Here is an 18,715-nt window from a genome sequence, read left to right as displayed (position 1 = left end):
GGCTGGGGGGCGGGGGTGGGTGGGAGGGGGACTGGGCGGGGCAGCCCAGGACGCCTGGGTCTCTGCCCCTCCCATTTGCTGGGCTTCCGTGGCTCCATCCCCAGGAGGCCGGGCAAGGCTGGCAGACGAGGTCAGTGTCCTGGGCCCATGATGCCACCCTTTCTCTCTGGCACTTTTCCTCTTCCTGCCATTTAGGGGGACTGGTTGAGTTCTCTGGCCAGGCTGTGTGGTTCAGTGTGGCCAGTGTCTGCTACCTCCCGAAGGGAGGCGATGGGAGCTGTAGTCTCACCATCCCCCGGGTGGAATGGTGGGGCAGGGGTATGACAGAGCAAACGCCACAGACTTTACCCTTTGCTTCGCCTCCACCTGCAGGTCAAAGTAGTCTCTACTTCCCCTGGCCTATCCCAGATGGTCCTTTGGTCCCAGGAGCAAACTGGTTTAATTAGTGGGATTGGAGGGTGGCGGTGCTGAGGCTCCCCCCCCCCCCCCCGAAGACCTCGTCATCTCACCCTGCCTTGAGTAAACTCAGGACTTAGGGTGCCTGGGTCCCTGGCTGCCAAAGTTGTCCCCACCTTTGGGCTTGGATCTGGAGGGGGAGAGACTGGCGAGCAGGGAAGGAGGAAACTTAGCTGGGAGTGGGAGGGGCCTCTGGCTGGGTGTGAGGGAGAAAGCCCAAGCAGAGGGTGTGTGTCTGCCTTAACCAGCGCCTGCTTGCCTGGTAGATGCGCCACGAATGTTGTTGACTCTGGGTGTGTGTGTGTGTGTGTGTGTGTGTGTGTGTGTGCACGTGCGCGCATGCCCAGAGTCAGTGTCAGTGTCTGATGGGGAACACTCTCTGACTTCAACATGACCACCAAAGACTGTTAGCCCTAGAGTGGGAACCCAGGGGTTTATTTCCATTCTACTGAAGACAGAAGGGAAACGGTAGCAGGACGGGGCTGGACGGGGCTGGAGAGATGCGCCCAAAGGACCTTCCCCCAGCAACAATCCCAGGGTGGCCAGCACTGGGGATGTGGACTCCTGATCACATCATCACATTTTCCGTACAGAAATTACTCTGCTCTGTCCTCACTGCCACCCTGAGGCCCAGGTGTCCTCCCTCTTAGGAAAGGCCACTTTTGGTTAGCCAGAGTCAGCTGATAGAGAGGGCGGAAGAAGGGGCATGCTGTGGCTATCTCTGGAGAACAGAAGGCGTCGATGGGGGTGCAGACAAGGCCCTCTCTTTCACTCCAGGGGTGGAAAGAGCTGGGAATAGGTACTCCAGGGTCCCGTCCCCAGGTGGCCTGGCTGCTGTTGACTTTGCTTGGTTACCCTGGGAGCAGCTCTCAGCAGCGTGGGAGGGGCAAGTGTCAGGGAGTTGGACCCAGGCATCCAGGCTGGGGTGGGATAGCACCCGCCTGTGTGGCAGGGATCCTGCCAGGAGGCTGCAGAATTAACCCCTCCAGCCCTGCTGCTGGTGGCTGGTGCAAGGAGGGCAGGCCCAACTGCGGTTTGTGAATGTGGCCCTAATTCCCCCTCCCTGTCCCAGCACATCTGAACTTGGTTTACAGTGAATGAGTCTCCTGTCCTCATGACCGGGCAAGGGCACCACTCCCTCCCTAGCCCTTGGCTGGGCATCCTGACACAGAACCAGGCACCACCCCCGTGACACTCTCCCTGCTGGGTATCTCCTCTCTCAATTCCCCCCCCCCCCCGTCCTTAAGGGGGCTCAGGGGCTGGTCCCCAGGCCAAGAGCTAGAGCTCTGAGACTGTGCAGCTGGAATGGCAGATGGGAACAGGGAAGCTAAACAGGGGACCAAACACTTGTGGTAAACTGGAAAGAGCAGATCTAGGATTCTCTCCCTCTCTGCCCTTCTCTTTGTTTTGGTTTGTCTGTCTGTCTGCCCCTGTCTTTGTCTCTGGTGGGTGTTTGTCCATCCATCCGTCTTTGGTAACTGTGGCTCCTCCCTTCTGGTGGCCTGCTGCGTCCCCAGCCGAGGACTGCAGCCAGGGGGCGATGCCCAGGAAGCCCCGCCCAGTGCTGGCCCCTCCCCTCAGTGTTGCCGCGCCTCTGCCCCCGCCCCTCCCGGGGACCCAATGACTGGGGTCTGTTTGGAAGTCAAACCAAACAGCCAGGCCGACTGGGGATCGGGGAAGTGGAACATTGTGAGGGGTTCAGGTTCTTCTCTCCCTCTTGCAGTAGAACCGGTGTTCTGTCCAGGGATTCCAGGAGGAAGCTTGGAAAGAGGGCCTTCTATTCTGGAAGCTGGTGGAGAGAGCTCCCCTCATTTCTCCTTCCCTTCTGTCATCCCTGTTTCTAGCCTTTACTCTGTTTGTGATTGTTCCACTGGGTCACCCGGGGCAACTTGGAGAAATCATTTCTTGGGGGCCCTAGGCCCATACCAGGCTTCCTTGGCTTTCCTCATCACAAAGACCAAAAGGAGAGATTGTGAGGACAGGACATCTGACCCACCTGCCCTAACTGTGCTATTTTGCACCCGCTCCCCCCACCATTGTCACCCTCACCCCCTCCCCACCAGAAGGAGGACACTGAATAGGTGATTGTCCCATGCCCACTCTGGTGCTGGGGAGAATGCCCTATGCCGCTCTCAGAGGTGGCTGGCAGATGTCTGTGGGAGGTGGGAGAGCTGTGTTACAGCCCCCAAGGACATCATTAAGGCACCAAAGTGCCATGGGAGGTTGGAGCCCAGGGCACCCAGGGAGAGTGTGATGAAAACATGTTTTGTACAACACGTGTCTTCTCTTTTCCTTTCCTCTTCTCCTCTCTCACCTCCTCCCCCTCTGCCTCCTCCGTGCCAAGGTTGGTGCCAGCCCTGCCCCAGGTGCTTGCTCAATTCCACCCCTTTGACCAGGCCTATTTTCACTTTTTTTTCTTTAAGTTTATTTATTTATTTTAAGAGAGACAGAGACAACATGAGTGGGGGAGGGACAGAGAAAGAGAGAGAGGGAGAGAGAGAGAGAGAGAGAGAGAGAGAGAATCCCAAGCAGGCTCTGCACTGTCCAACACAGAGCCTGACGTGAAGCTCGAACTCAGGAACTGTGAGATCATGACCTGAGCCAAAACTGACTGAGCCACACAGGTGCCCCAATGACCAGGGCTATTTTGCCACTTGCCCGTTTGTTGGCTTTCCTAGTGAATGAATTTGTGTGTAGAAGGTCCTAACCAGCCTCGGTACCACCTAGATCCCCATATAGAAAAAGGCCTTGATTTTGAAACACAGGATTTGGGGACTAGCCTAAACAATCCTAGGAGTTTCTTCCCTGAACATCCATTATTCATTATCTCAACAAATCTTTTTTAAGTATCCACTGTGTGCCAAGCAAGTACTAGACCCTGGGAATGAATACCCAGGTATGGTTCCTGCCCCTGCAGGCTCAAAGTCTGGGGGAGGAGTCTGATGTTAACCAAATAATTCACAAAATTGCAAGTGATCACTAGTATACAGACACATAAGGTATACAATGAGAATGGATAATAGGAAGATTTTTCCTCCAGCCAAGGAGATCAGGAAAGGCTTCTGGGAAAAACTGAGGAGAAGAGTAAAGAGAAAGGAGGGCAACAAAAGAATATGTGCAAAGGCCCTGTGGAATCAGGGCCCTGCTTCCCAGCCACCCTGCTCCCCTCAGAAAGAAGAGAATCCCCCGCCATGTCTGTTCCCCTCCTGGATTTTTATATGGTACAAGGGAGAGATGATAAGCACGTCATAATGGCCAAAGGGGGACCCTGGGACACCTGGTGACCCCACCTTGAAATGATTCCAGCCATTCCTTCATTTCCTCCTCCGGAAAGGGAAATAGAGGCACAGATAGGGAAGAGGAAACCACAGGCTTAGGCCTCAGATTATACACAGAAAACAAGGCCCCACGTTGTTGCCAAGTCCCCCAGAGTGCGGGATTCCTGTGTTTGCCTAGCTGGAGCTGGAGCTGGAGCTGGAGCCTCACCAGACAGAAAAGCCTTCTCCTAAGAGCTGTTCTGCCATGCACCTTCCCCCTCCTTGATCCAGCCCTGACCTGTCCCACTCCCTGGAACTAGGATCATGTCTGCCTCCACGGTTGCCTGGAGTATGTGTGAGGTGAGAGCTCCAGGTGTCTGCCAGTCGTCACGTGGGTGGGTGTAGCAGTGGTTAGTACAGAACCTCAGTCCAGGGGTTAAAGGGTTCTCTCTCCTCTGTCCACTGGGGGGCTTCCACTTCCTCTAGCCCAGACACCTAGGTGCCAGTGTTCTTCCTTTCTGCGAAAAGGAATCGAAGGCCCTTTGGAGCAGGGAGCAGGCTTCTTTGTGGCTGTGCCGCCTCTGGAGCTGGCAAAGAGGTCATGGGACCAATGGAGTTAAGTTCCAGCCCTGCTCTGACCCACTTTCCTCCCTGTGTCCACATCCCCTGGAGCAAGGGTGTTGGGTGGGGCCAGCCTGGCACCCCCGCACCCACACCTGGGACTTCCCCTGGATGGAAACTCCCAGAACCTTGGTGTCCTACCTCATCTGCCAACTCCCACCAATTGCCTGGGATCCGTTCAGCTTCAGTTGGATCTCGCCGTCTGCCAGCTCTCTACCAGACTACAGTTCCACTTTAGCCTCAGGGGCCTCCCCAAAGATGTTGTCCCACCCTCTGGGCCCATCTTTGAAGTCTGGCTGCCCCTTCCAGCAGACTCCTTTGAAGAAAAGATGTGGGGCTGGGGCCAGGGGGTTGGGAAGCTACCCTTGGTTGAGCACTTACTGTGTTCCAGGCGCTGTGCTACGCATGTACCTTACTCAATCCACAAAGCAGTGCAGAGAGGTAGCAATTATCGCCCCATTTCACAGAAGAGAGAGCTGAGAACCAGAGTGGTTAACAGCAACGTGCCCAAATCACACAGCTGGGAAATGCCAAAGCTGAGATGGGAACCCAGGTCTTGGTGGTCCCGAGGGCTCTTTGCCATAGCCGGCTCCCTCCCCTTCTGTAGCTTCCCCTCTCTCTATGGGATGAGAGACTTGGGAAATTCAATTCAGTCCAATTCAGCAAACATTTATTATCTGCCTCATGCCAGGCATGGAGAGATGCCAAAAATACAAGGAAGGTGGCTGTCCTTGAGATCTGGTTGGAAAAGTCAGGTATAGGAGACTAGGCAGTATCTAACTTCAGCATAACGATCTGAGCAAGGTGGCGTGGACCAGAGGGAAAAAAGCAGTACTTTATTTTCTCTTTCTATACAGAATATATAAATATATTATGAACAGTGTATGAGTAAGCTGGAATACAGCAAATACCTATTTAACTGCCGGGCAAGTCAAAAAGTAGTATTTCCTGCACTCCAGAAGCTCCCATGTGTTCTTCCCACAATTCCCTGCCTCCCCTAAGAAGTAACCACCATCCTGACTTTTGTGATGACTATTTTCTGGTTTTTCTTTATAGTTTTAGACCTAGGTATGCACCCCTAAATACCATTGCTTAATCTTGCCTGCTTTTGTAAAATAAATGTTGCTTTTGTTTTATTTTATTTTTTTCAGAGAGAGAGAGAACAGGGGAGATGGGCAGAGGGAGAGAGAGAATCCACACTCAGCGCGGAGCCGGGTGCAGGGCTCCATCCTACAACCCTGGGATCATGACCTGAGCTGAAATCAACAGTTGCACGCTCCACTGAGCCACTCAGGCACCCTAATCTTGCCTGTTTTTGAGGTTTATGTAAATGGAATGATACTGTATTACTCTTTCGTGTCCTCTTTTGTTCAACTTCCTGTTTGTGAGACACATCCAAGTTTTCGCATATTAACTGCCTTTTTATTGTTTCATGGTATGCATGAATATATCACAATTTATGATTGACGTTTTTATTCTGTTGGTAGATGTTTGAGTTGTTTTCAGTATGCCTACCATAAACAATGGTGCCAAGAACATTCTTGTACATGTTTCCCAGTACATACATGCAAGAGTTCTTCCAGGCTATATAACTAAGAGTTACGGGGCGCCTGGCTGGCTTAGTTGGGAGAGCATGGGACTCTTGATCTCGAGGTTGTGAGTTCGAGCCCCACACCGGGCATAGAGCTTAGTTTAAAAAGGGATGGGGCGGGGCGGGGCGGGGCGGGGCGGGGCGCCTGGGTGGCGCAGTCGGTTAAGCGTCCGACTTCAGCCAGGTCACGATCTCGCGGTCCGTGAGTTCGAGCCCCGCGTCGGCTCTGGGCTGATGGCTCAGAGCCTGGAGCCTGTTTCCGATTCTGTGTCTCCCTCTCTCTCTGCCCCTCCCCCGTTCATGCTCTGTCTCTCTCTGTCCCAAAAATAAATAAACGAGAAAAAAAAAAAAAAAAAAGGGATGGGGCAGGGGCGCCTGGGTGGCTCAGTTGGTTGAGTGTCCGACTTCAGCCCGGGTCACGATCTCGTGGTCCGTGAGTTCGAGCCCCGCGTCGGGCTCTGGGCTGATGGCTCAGAACCTGGAGCCTGCCTCGGATTCTGCGTCTCCCTCTCTCTCTGCCCCTCCCCCGTTCATGATCTGTCTCTCTCTGTCTCAAAAATAAATAAACGTTTAAAAAAAAGGGGGGGGGGAATGGGGCACCTGGGTAGTTCAGTCAGGTGAGTGTTCACCTCTTGGTTTAGGTTCAGGTCATGATCTCACAGTTCTTGAGCTTGAGCCCTATATACTCTGCACTGACAGTGCGGACCCTGCTTGGGATTTTCTCTCTTCCTCTCTCTCTCTGCCCCTCCCCTTCACTCACTCTCTCTCTCTCTCTCTCTCTCAAAATAAATAAACTTTAAAAAATATATTTAAAAAATTAAAAATAAAAGGGGGACGCTTAGGTGGCTCAGTTGGTTAAAGCATCTGATTCTTGATCTCAGCTCAGGGGTTTTTTTTATATATAATTTTTTTATTTTTTATTTTTTTATAAAAGGTTTTTTTTTTTCAACGTTTATTTATTTTTGAGACAGAGAGAGACAGAGCATGAACAGGGGAGGGGCAGAGAGAGAGGGAGACACAGAATTGGAAACAGGCTCCAGGCTCTGAGCCATCAGCCCAGAGCCTGACGCGGGGCTCGAACTCACAGACCGTGAGATTGTGACCTGGCTGAAGTCGGACGCTTAACCGACTGCGCCACCCAGGCGCCCCTATATATAATTTTTTAAATGTTTATTTTTGAGAGAGAGAGAGAGACAGGGTGTGAGCAGGGGAGAGGCAAAAAGAGAGGGAGACACAGAATCTGAAGCAGGCTCCAGACTCTGAGCTGTCAGCACAGGGCCCAACTGAGGGCTTGAACGCACGAATGTGAGATCATGACCTGAGCTGAAGTCAAACACTTAACCGACTGAGCCACCCAGGTGCCCCTCAGCTTATGTCTTGATCTCAGCTCAGGGCTTGATCTTGGTCATGAGTTCAAAGCCCCATATTAGGCTCCATGTGGGGCATGGAGCCTACTTAAAAAATACAAAAAACGGGCACCTGAGTGGCTCAGTCGGTTGAGTGTCTGACTTTGGCTCAGGTCATGATCTCACGGTCTGTGAGTTTGAGCCCTCAGCATTGTCAGACTCTGTGCTGGCATCTTGGAGCCTGAAGCCTGCTGTGAATTCTGTGTCTCCCTTGGGAAGCCTGGGTGGCTCAGCTGGTTGAGCGTCTGACTTCTGCTCAGGTCGTGATCTCATGGTCTGTGAGTTCGAGCCCCACGTCGGGCTCTGTGCTGACAGCTCAGAGCCTGGAGCCTGCCTCGGATTCTGTGTCTCCCTCTCTCTGCCCTTCCCTGCTCATGCTCTGTCTCTCTCTCTGTCAAAAATAAGTAAACATTAAAAAAAATTTTTTTTAAAGAAATAATGGATTCTGTGTCTCCCTCTCTCTCTGCCTCTCTCCCACTCATGCTCTCTCTCTCTCTCTAAAGAATAAAATTAAAACATTAAAAAAAAAAAAACCCTAACAGTCAAAGTGTATGTACAGGCAATTTCAATTTATCAAATAATGCCTGACTGTTTTCCAAAGTGCAGTTTTCCAATTATGCAGGAAGAAGAACATTCTAAACAGGGGCAGGCGTAGGACCAAGAAGAACTGTACACTCTGTTGCCTAAAACCCTCAGCGTTTTTCCCTTTTACTGGAACAAGATCCAAGCCCCTGCTGTGAGTGCCAGGGCCTTGCATGTTGAGGCCCCTGCCCTGCTCTCTACCAGTGCCATTATGACTCTGCCCCTCACCCCCAGTCCCATGGTCATGTGTGACTGCCTAACCCCGCCTCTGCCCCAGTGTTCTTCCACTAGACATCTCCATAGCTCTTTGCCTCATTTCCTTCAGGTCTTTGCTAAAATATCCCTTCTCAGTGACACTTTCTCTGACCACCCAGTTTTAGATGGCAACCTCCCACATTCCTTACCCCCTCCTCAGCTTTGCTTGTCTCCACAGCCTGGCCACCTGGGTTCCATTCATTCTCAGGCAGCTCTCCCCTGGTCTGCTAGGACTTGACACTTTATCTCCCCCCAAGCCTTAAGTGCCAGCATACCTGACTTTTGAGGGCTGGCTACCTGGCCCTGCTGATGGACTGGCCTCTCGGAGCCACTTCTGATCCGGGCAGCCTGGGTTTCTCACAGTCGTTCTCATGCTCTGAAAAAAGAGCTCATGTATTTTCTTTATTTACCTGTTTGGTTTTGGTCCCCACCCTGCCCGAGCCCTCACTTTTATGGGAGCTCTATAAAAGAGGCAACCTCGCTGTCTTACTCACTACCCGATATATGATAAGTTCTCAAACAATAACTGTCCAGGCTGGTTGTCAATCTCCCAGAGACATCTGAGCACCCCTACACCCACACCTGGGAACTGCCCTGTGTGGAAATCCCCAGAACACAGGCATCCTCCCTCCACTGCCAGCTCCCGCCAACTTCCCTGGTTCGGTGTCAGACAGCTTCTGCTGGGGGCTGCTGCTGCTGCTGCTGCTGGTTCCCTAAATCCCCTCTGGGGACTGTCTGGGAGCTCTGGCCGCAGCTTTTCTGGCCATCAGGGCACAAGGGTGATGGGCAGGGGTCCTTAAACAGGCAGGGGTCAGGTGCCTGGAGCTCGAGAAAAACCTTTTGATGGAATAAAGTGGAAGACTTCAGAGATGAGAGGACCTCACCAGGTGGAGAAAAGAAAAGGGCACGCTGAGCAGAGCAGAAGGAACAGTGGGAACAAAGGACTGGAGGCATGAGAGCGCATGTCGTATTTGAAGAACACGTTCTGGTCTGGTGCAGCTGGAGGGTTTTCGGTGGAAGGGAGCGTGGCAGGAGAACATCCCTGGGCTGGCCTGGAGGGGGAGGGCTGGCTGGGGAGGTCTGAGCTCCCAGCAGGATCAGCAAAGGCTCAGCAGTGTCTTAGGTTTAATCCTGCCCCCACCCCTGCCTCTGTCAGTCTGCCCCTCCTACTTCACCCCTGCCCTTCCCTTCACCCAACCCCCAGCCTGGCCGCTCCTGCAGCTGAATGGACTTCTCCCTCGGCCTACGCTTGGGCCCTCGCAACAAGAAGGCCACCCACCAACAGCCCCCTACACCCTCTGGGCACGCCGCACCAGCTGCCGCCCCTTGTCTGTCCTGTCCCCCCTCCGCCTGTTTTTGCCCCTGCCCTAGCTGTCCTCCTCCCACCTGCTCCTGCACTGCCTATCCCTCTCATGCAGCTACCTGCCCCTCCTGCCCCTGTCTTCCTGGCCCACCCTGTACCTGCTCCTGCCCCCCCTGCCCTGCCTGTCCTCCCCTGACTTGTCCCCACAGCTCCTGTGTCTTGTGCACTGGTCCGCACGTGACCTGCTGCCACCCCTCACCTTGCCCAATTTACCCTTGCTCCAGAGGCCGAGCTGCCTGTCCCAGCTCCTGCCTGGGCTGCAGTGACAGCTGTGGCTGTGGCCCAGGGGCTCCTCCAGGCTCCACTGGCCGCTGCAGCCGCTGCTTCCGGGGACAACGCACCTCTCAGAGGCACTGTCTCATAGTCTAGCTGGACTGCTGCCCCTCTGAGAGGCTGTCGGTCTGGTCTCCTGGAGCACTTCTGCCAGCTGCTTCCTCTGGAGGGAAGCAGAAGCTCTGGAGTGAGGAGAGGCATCAGCTAAACCCCTCACCCAGACAGGTAGAGGCAGAAGACTGCTCAGAGCCCCCGCGCATCCCCCATAGTCCCTGAGAGCGGGGCATCTGCTTTGATGTTAGTTTCTAGGCCTGCTCCTGTTGGTTCTAGAACCTTCTCTTCTGCAACTTCTGAAATGGAAAGCATGCTTCTCAGAGCCTCCCTCAAGGCCTCGGAAGGTGAGGAAGTTGGCCATTTTCTTCCTGTAGTCAGCCTCTGCTGGACATCCTTCTTGGCTCATCTTCTCTGCAGTTCTCATGGATAAGGTACATCCCTCCTTTAGAGGCAGTAGGGGGCCCTTTGTCCAGGGGTTGCCTCTTGCCACTTGGGCCTCCACCCGTATCCCTTACTGACCCAAAAGTCTGTGGACCCCTTACCTCTCATCCTGAGTCAGGCAAAGAAGGTCAGTGGCTCTTAGACCAGAGGAGAAGGCTGAGCAGAGGGTTCTTGGCTCTTCCCTCCCCTTGGATATCATGACATCCTTCATGGTCCTTTGCTTCTAGGAACCTGGAGTTCTCTGCCTGGATGTCTTGTCTTTCAAATCTCTGAGTGCTCGCGCAGTGTCATGACCTCAATCTTCCAGCAATAATCCCCTCTGTTACATCCATGCTCATCTGGCATGGGGATAAGGGAAGCTGGGAAGTCTGGTCTCAGTGATCCCATCCATATAGCTAAGTGAAAATACCCTGTCCCTGTGGATAGGACCTGAGTTTGGAGAAGCCACCAAGAGGAAGCTGGAAGTAAGAGCCCCAGGTATCTGCTCAGGGCTGGACCCTAAGCTAAAAACCCCTAAGCATCCCTCCACACTCAAGTCCTCTGACATCAGTCTGTTTCAATGTTCTCTTTCTCGGCCTCCTTCTCTGGGACTCTTTTGAGCTTTCCTTTCTATCTGTTTATCTTTCTGTGTACCCTTCCTTCTGTCTTTCTACATCACTCTCTCCATTTCTATTTCCTTCTTTCTGTCATTGGGAGGTTCTGCCTTCACTTAACTTTGCCTCTACATCAGCCTTCCTCATTTTCTATCCTTCTATTTCTCCCTCCTTCTATTTCCCCATCTAATGTAAAGTCTATTTAACATATATGTCTTTTTCTTTCCCCCTTCCCGGTCTCAGTTTGTGTCTTCACCTCTATTTTCTTCCTTGGTCTTTCGATCCACCTTATCTCTCTCTTTTTCTAAGCAAGCTCTACGCCCAACATCAGGCTCGAACTCAGGACCCGGAGATCAAGAGTCGCACGCTCCACTGACAGAGCCAGCCAAACTCCCCTCTCTCTGCTTTTCTATCCTGTTCTGCTTCTGGTGCATTTCATTCTCAATCTCTTCCATTTCTATTTCCCTTTCTGTGCTTGCCTCCCTTCCAATCTTCTGGGTCTAGCTGTGTATTCATTTCCTATCTCTTTCTGCCTCCCCAAATCTGGCTTTCTCTCTCTCTCCCTGGGTCCTGCAGGTGCCCCTACACCATGCCTGTGTCATGCCCATCTCATTACTGCACAAGGTCCAGGACACTGAGTCCTCTGATGTCTGTCTGTCTCACACACATCCCATGCCCTGGAGTGAGCAGAGCTGGACACAGCTACCAGAATTGTCCTTCCTTTCCCCACCATCTAGGCCATCCATCTCAACTCAGCTCCAAGCCCAAACTTTTAAAAAATGATGTTTCTTCCAATTTCTTATTCTGAAAATTGGCAATTAAAAAGAAAAAGAATTGGGGTGCTTGGCTGGCTCAGTTGGTGGAGTGTGTGACTCTTGATCTTGGGGTTGTAGGCTCAAGCCCCACGTTGGGTATACAGATTATGTAAAAATAAAATCTTTGGGGAAAAAAAAACAATTAGGTATTTATGCTGCCTGTGCTGTATAAACTATATTTCAGGGTAGCCAAATAGCTCTTAAGAAGAATTCCAGCTAATGTGGAAGGAATACGGAATTAGAAAAATCATTGGGCAGCCCTTGATCAAATAATTGATCAAAGCAAGAATCATGAATGGATGAAACCAAAGATGATGGTTGATGGTGAACTTTACAATGGAGGAATCAAGCCGTGACCACCTAACCCCACTGAGGAATCTTACCATCACTAAAAGGGGTATAACCCCTCTACTGTGTACCTCCTGGGGTGATGCAATCTGAAGCACTCAGCACCACCCATGAAAGACTCTTGCCAAACAAAGGAACAAACACACACACAAAACTGAACATGATTCTAATCAAACCTCTAAAACCAACCTCCATTTAACAGGAAATATCAGGGATGGAGGAACAATTTAAATGACACAACGAGGAAGTAAGAAGACACATCCAGAGAGTGGGAACTTTTCAAGGAAATGTGGCTCAATTTCTTCAACTAGTCAATGGCTAGGGGGGAAAATTGAGAGAGGACATAAAAGGACTACTATTATATGGGGCATGTGGACTCTTTTGGTTCCTGATTGGATAACCCAATTGTAAAAAGACAGTTTCAGACAGTTGGAGCCTTTTACTTACGGACTGGAGAATGCCAAGGAGTCAGTATTGATTTTGTTAGACATAAAATGGCTTCAGGGTTTTGTAAGAAAAGGGCCTTATTTCCTAGGGGTGCATACTGAAGTATGGAGTGAAGTGACATACTTACTTTTAAATATTTGGGCAGATAAAAAAAGGACGGAATTAAAGGAATAGAAGCAACGAAGTGACAGAATTGTATTATTGAATTAACTATGTAGGGGTTCATAGAACTCTGCTCTCTACCTGTGTGTATGTTTAAACATTTTCATAATAAAAGTTTTACATGTTGCTCCTCTGGTAAGCACAGTCCCTCAATATTCCCAGACCACCCTCCCACCTTCCCTGAAAACTAGGACTTCCCCTGTGCCTCCCCAATACACAGACCTCAGCCCTCCTTGCAGTCTGCTAGAAGCATCTTCTAGAGATATGTTGTATTCACAGGCTGCCTTTTATCCCCTCCAGTCCTCTGCTGGCACATTTCCCATGTTTAGGAACTTTCCCAGCTGTTTTTCACAGTTCTGAGGTGACAGAGGAGCTTTAAGACTAAACATATTTTGGGGGCGGTTGGTTGGCTCAGTTGGGTAAGCATCTGATTCTTGGCTTTACCTCAGGTCATGATCTCATGGTTCGTGAGTTTGAGCCCCACATCAGGCTCTGTGTTGACAGCACAGAACCTGCTTGGGATTCTCTCTCCCTCTCTCTCTGCCCCTCCCTTGCTTACTTGCTTTCTCTCCCTCTCAAAAATAAATTTAAAAACTTTAAAACATTGTTTAATGTTTATTTATTATTTTTGAGAGAGAGGGAGAGAAAGAGAGAGAGCCTAGGAAGGGCAGAGAGAGAGGGAGACACAGAATCCAAAGCAGGCTCCAGGCTCCAAGCTGTCAGCACAGAGCCCAATGCGGGGCTTGAACCCACGAACCGTGAGATCATGACCTGAGCCAAAGTTGGACACTCAACTGAGCCACCCAGGCGCCCCAAATTTTAAAAACTTTTAAAAATTAAAAAAAAAGACTACCCATATTTTGGGGGTATCTGCCTGGTGGTAAGTCAGTTAAGCATCAGACTCTTGATTTTGGCTCAGATCATGATCTCACAGTTCATGGGTTTGAATCCCGCATTGGGATCCCTGCTTGGGATTCTCTCTCTCCCTCTCTCTCTGCCCCTTCTCCACCCTCAAAAATAAATAAATAAACTTTAAAAAAAAAAAAAAGACTAAACATACTTTGGGGCCCCTGGGTGGCTCAGTCAGTTGAGCGACCAACTTCAGTCCAGGTCATGATCTCACGGTCCATAGGTTCCAGCCCCACATCAGGCTCCGTGCTGACAGCTCAGAGCCTGGAGTCTGTTTCAGATTCTGTGTCTCATTCTCTTTCTACCCCTCCCCTCCTCACTCTCTCTCTCTCTCTCTCTCTCTCTCTCTCTCAAAAATCAATAAAAAACATTTAAAAAAGACTAAACATATTTTTAATATGTCCCACAATAAACAAAAATAATCCAAAATAATGTAATCTTGCTGTAAGTCTCTTTCTGCCAGGTGCTTCTGAGCAAAATGCGATTCAACAATGGAGGAAAACTGGCCTCCCTCCTGGAAAACAGAAGGCCAGGAATGCAAGGCCATCCTGTCCCATTCCTGCCTTCATTCAGGATGACCTCCACCCCCAAAAGAAATGGGTGACACGAGTCCAAGGAGCTTCAGTCCGGGAATGGGATGGAGAGCATTTGGGTTGCCTTTGCCCTCACTCACTGAATGACCTTGCAGAAATCATGGTTTTTGAGGCTTTGTGTTTCTAGATGAATGCATGGGAACCACTTCCCCTGGGAAGCCCATGGGGGAAGCCCTGGGTTCCCTATGGGAACCACCCTCTGTAGGAGGGTGCCAGTTAGGAATAAAGGCACTTTGGAACTTGTAGATATAAATCTTCGCTGTTTACCTTATCGTAAGAAAGTATTTCTCAAGATATGATCCCAGACTCTCCCACCCTCTACCCTCCAAACTTTAGTATGAAGGAAACCAACACTTGCCAATCACCTGTGCAAGTGAGTGAACTCATTTAATCTTCTCAGAAACTATGAGTGTGGAATTGGAAAGACCTGGGTCCCAGTTCTAACCCTACCTCTTATCACGTGACTCTGGGCACATTATTTAACCTTGCCAACTCTCAAGGATAATAATAGTACCTACCTCATGGGTTGTTTGTGACAGTTAAATAATTCATCTGCAGCAGACAGCCCAAGAATTCTTAAAACAGAGCTTAGGTACATGATAACCGTTTGATGAGTGTTACCAGCTAATATGGGCCAATACTTTTTAGAGTAACTTATCTGGATTAACTTATTCAGTCATCAAATATTTTATTTACTGAATCCTTTGTACTTACCAATAACTGTTTCTTAACTTTCTTAAATTTTTTAATGTTTATTTATTTTTGAGAAAGAGACAGCGTGCGGGAGAGGGAGGGGCAGGGAGAGAGAGATACAGAATCCGAAGCAGGCTCCAGGCTCTGAGCTGTCAGCACACAGCCCGACCTGGGGCTCAAACCGACGAACCATGAGATCATGACGTGAGCTGAAGTCGGACGCTTAACCAGCTGAGCCACCCAGGAGCCCCACTTTATTTCTTTTTTATAGTAATCTCTACACCCAACTTGGGGCTCAAACTCACGACCACATGTTCTTCCAGATGAGCCAGCCAGGCACCTCCCCAATAACTGTTTTAACTACTGGGAATACAAGTGAACAAATAGATAAAAATTTGTAAGGAGAAGAGACAGTAAATCAGCAAAACACATAGTGTGCCAGATGGTGTGAAGTATGGGGAAAATGCAGCAAAGGTGAATAGAGGCTGGAAGGATAGCAGGTGGATTGCTGTGGTGAATGTGGTGGTGTTGCTATTTTAAGCAGGATGGCTCAGGAAGGTCTGATAAGGTGACATGTGAACAGAGAACTGGAGGGGCCGAGGGAGGGAACCATGTGGGTATTTGGGAGAAGAACCAGAACCTTGCAGGCCACAGTGTGCAAAGGCCCGGGAGGTAGCCAGTATAGACGGAGTAGAAAGACTCTAAAGGGAGAATTGTAGATGAAATCAGAGAAGTAGTAGAGGAACAGAGGATAGAAGGTTTTGTAGGTCATTATAAAGATTCTGACTTTTACAGTTAATGAGATGGGAAGCCACTGGAAATAACAGTAAGACAGGAGACGGGTTAAATAATCTTTCCAATGTAACACAGCTTAGGTAAGTGGCAGAAGGTGGGCGTTCAGCACCAAGGCTGAACTTGAGCCTTTTTAATTTGTGCACTGCTCTCCTGTGACTGCAGACAAAGGAATTGGGACACTGAGAAGTAATGTGGCTTGCCCGAGGCCACGCTGTGGTAAGTGACAGGGGTGCGATTTGAGCCTTAGCCCGGCTGCAAGCCCGAGTCCAAAGTCCTTTACACCACACTGCCTCCCTCAGGTGTCTGGGCCATACTGACGTCGGGCCTGGCGGTCGCTACTGTGAGAAAGAGGGAAACCGAGGAGCCGGCTCGGCTCGGGGTAGCGACATTTCTTAGGAAGCGCCAGCCCGCGAGTCTGCGGGACTGCGGGCATTCTCCATGTTGCGGAGGGAGAGAAAAAATGGATCCTTATTTCAGGGCGGCCCCACAGGCACCAGGGAGTCGAAGAAGCGGGTGTCACGGGAAAACAGCGAAGGGGGTAGGAGCCACAGTAGCAACTACTACTGCCTCTACTCTTTACTGCGGGCGTCGAGAGTTGGGCTCTTAGCAGAGGTTGGGGGGGCAGAAGGCGGAGCAGGGGTGGAGCTTGAGCGCCGCGCCCCGTCACGTGAGGGGGCCATCATGGCGGCGGCCAGAGGCCTACCCGGCTCCCGGAAGCAGGCTGAGAGGCGGGCAAGCTGCTGGAACCCGAACCGGAGCCGGAGGTAGAGCGAGCAGGGCGTCCGGGCGGCCTGGAGCCGGACGTGTCCGGGGCGTCCCCGCAGACCGGGGCAGCAGGTGAGACGGGGTCTGGGCGAGGCGCGAGTGGGTGTGGCGGCGACGGGGCGCTGGGCGGGGGCTAGGGGGCGCAGGGGGTTGCCTAAGACCTGGAGGAGGGGGAACCCGAGATGCTCGCGCGTGACCCTGAAGCAAATCGGGAGGCCAGCGCGGGCAGGAGGGATGCCCTGGACCGATGGAAAGACTTTGAGGGCTAAAACGAGCTCTCCAGAGGGAATGGGAGGTAATAGAAGTATGCAGAAGCTGTCGTGGAAGAAGAGGGCAGCATCCCTTTAACTCGTGGGGCCGGAATTATTGTATGGAAGGGACTCCCTCTTTGCTCTGCCAGGCAAGGGTGGGGCGAGTGCTCAGTCTTCTCCCCTCTCCTCTTACCCCTCCTTGCCCCACCGTGTCCTAGGAGACGGCTCTGGCGGGCCACTCCTCCCACCCACCCAACTGGTCCCTCCGGTCTGAGCTCTAGAGGAGTGGAGTTGAGGGGTGGGGAAATGCAGTTGGCGGGGGGGGGGGGGGGGGGGGGGGGTTGGGTGGAACTGCCTTCTGCTTAGACACCCAGCCCCTTGACAGTGCTACCTGGGCAATGGATGTGACTCTCACCCTACCCCCACCCCTCCTTCTCTAGGTCGTCCGGGGGCCCGCCATGCTGGTGACTGCCTACCTTGCCTTTGTGGTCCTCCTGGCCTCCTGCCTAGGATTGGAGTTGTCAAGATGCCAGGCTAAGCCCCCTGGAAGGGCCTGCAGCAACCCCTCCTTCCTTCGGTTTCAACTGGACTTCTATCAGGTCTACTTCCTGGCCCTGGCAGCTGACTGGCTCCAGGCCCCCTACCTCTATAAACTGTATCAGCATTACCACTTCCTGGAGGGTCAGATTGCCATCCTCTATGTCTGTGGCCTTGCCTCCACAGTCCTTTTTGGACTGGTGGCCTCCTCCCTTGTGGATTGGCTGGGTCGCAAGAAGTCTTGTGTCCTCTTCTCCCTCACTTACTCTCTATGCTGCTTAACCAAACTCTCTTGGGACTACTTTGTGCTGCTGATGGGCCGAGCACTTGGTGGGCTGTCCACCGCCCTGCTCTTCTCTGCCTTTGAGGCTTGGTACATCCATGAACACGTGGAGCGCCATGACTTCCCTGCTGAGTGGATCCCAGCTACCTTTGCCCGAGCTGCCTTCTGGAACCATGTGCTGGCTGTAGTGGCAGGCGTGGCAGCCGAGGCTGTGGCCTGCTGGATGGGGCTGGGGCCTGTAGCGCCCTTCGTGGCTGCCATCCCTCTTTTGGCTCTGGCTGGGGCCTTGGCCCTTCATAACTGGGGAGAGAACTATGATCGGCAGCGTGCCTTTTCAAGGACTTGTGCCGGAGGCCTCCGCTGTCTCCTGTCAGACCGCCGCGTGCTACTGCTAGGCACCATACAAGCCCTGTTTGAGAGTGTCATCTTCATCTTTGTCTTCCTCTGGACACCTGTGCTGGACCCACATGGGGCCCCGCTGGGCATCGTCTTCTCCAGTTTCATGGCAGCCAGCCTGCTTGGCTCTTCCCTGTACCGCATCGCTACCTCCAAGAGGTACCACCTTCAGCCCATGCACCTACTCTCCCTTGCTGTCCTCATCGTCGTCTTCTCCCTTTTCATGTTGACTTTCTCCACCAGCCCAGGCCAGGAGAATCCAGTGGAGTCCTTCATAGCCTTCCTACTTATCGAATTGGCCTGCGGGCTATACTTTCCCAGCATGAGCTTCCTGCGGAGAAAGGTGATCCCTGAGACAGAGCAAGCTGGCGTACTCAACTGGTTCCGGGTGCCCTTGCACTTACTGGCCTGCCTGGGGCTCCTAGTCCTCCATGACAGCGATCACAAAACGGGCACTCGGAACATGTTCAGCATCTGCTCTGCCGTCATGGTGATGGCCCTGCTAGCGGTGGTGGGGCTCTTCACCGTGGTAAGGCACAATGCTGAGCTGCGAGTGCCCTCGCCCACCGGAGAGCCCTATGCCCCTGAGCTCTAGCCCTGCTCCAGGATGAGGAGGCTGGGAAGGACTCTTGAATCCCACCTCTCTAGAATTGTACAGATCTCTCTGTGACTGCCTTCGCAGCTGTCTGGGCCCTCAGCCTGTCCCGGGGCCCCTCCCGCCAGTGCTTTGAGCTGGAGAGCACGTGGGGGTGATGGCCTAGAAAGAAGATGCCAGAAGTTGCCTCTGTGTTACTCCCTTTCCATTTAAAAATAAACACTTTTAATTGAT

General features: G+C 51.9%; 2 protein-coding genes and 2 long non-coding RNA genes across 8 annotated transcripts; 3 read left to right on the top strand and 1 right to left on the bottom strand.

Moving 5' to 3' along the window:
- Positions 1-84: 84 nt before the first annotated feature.
- LOC147579148 (uncharacterized) lies at positions 85-5,870 on the top strand. Its single transcript, XR_015253610.1, has 2 exons — positions 85-130; positions 5,486-5,870. It is a non-coding gene; the product is annotated as an uncharacterized LOC147579148 (long non-coding RNA).
- Positions 5,871-7,109: 1,239 nt separating this feature from the next.
- LOC147579147 (uncharacterized) lies at positions 7,110-10,553 on the bottom strand. Its single transcript, XR_015253609.1, has 3 exons — positions 10,401-10,553; positions 9,745-9,986; positions 7,110-9,220 (listed from the first exon to the last, which is right to left on the bottom strand). It is a non-coding gene; the product is annotated as an uncharacterized LOC147579147 (long non-coding RNA).
- On the top strand, positions 8,853-12,790 carry LOC147579146 (uncharacterized). Of its 5 annotated transcripts, XM_086713269.1 has the most exons (3): positions 8,853-10,289; positions 10,527-10,776; positions 11,892-12,790. In XM_086713269.1, the coding sequence occupies exon 1, from the start codon at positions 9,394-9,396 to the stop codon at positions 9,898-9,900; it is 507 nt and encodes a 168-aa protein (XP_086569395.1). In that variant the 5' UTR covers positions 8,853-9,393; the 3' UTR covers positions 9,901-10,289; positions 10,527-10,776; positions 11,892-12,790. The 5 variants fall into 5 exon arrangements, with proteins under 5 accessions (XP_086569395.1, XP_086569399.1, XP_086569396.1 ...); XM_086713273.1 differs by lacking the exon at positions 10,527-10,776 and having other exon boundaries at positions 8,853-10,202; XM_086713270.1 differs by having other exon boundaries at positions 8,853-10,202; positions 10,527-12,790.
- A 3,498-nt stretch (positions 12,791-16,288) lies between these two features.
- SLC61A1 (solute carrier family 61 member 1) lies at positions 16,289-18,715 on the top strand. Its single transcript, XM_025930209.2, has 2 exons — positions 16,289-16,491; positions 17,111-18,715. Exon 2 carries the CDS (start codon positions 17,129-17,131, stop codon positions 18,479-18,481), a length of 1,353 nt encoding a protein of 450 aa, XP_025785994.1. The 5' UTR covers positions 16,289-16,491; positions 17,111-17,128; the 3' UTR covers positions 18,482-18,715.

Source organism: Puma concolor, chromosome B4 (assembly GCF_028749965.1).
Source record: "Puma concolor isolate L17-30 chromosome B4, mPumCon1.1.hap2, whole genome shotgun sequence".
Lineage (NCBI taxonomy): Eukaryota > Metazoa > Chordata > Mammalia > Carnivora > Felidae > Puma > Puma concolor.
The sequence above is the reverse complement of the archived record's forward strand: the minus strand, read 5'-3'. Positions and strand labels throughout refer to the sequence as shown.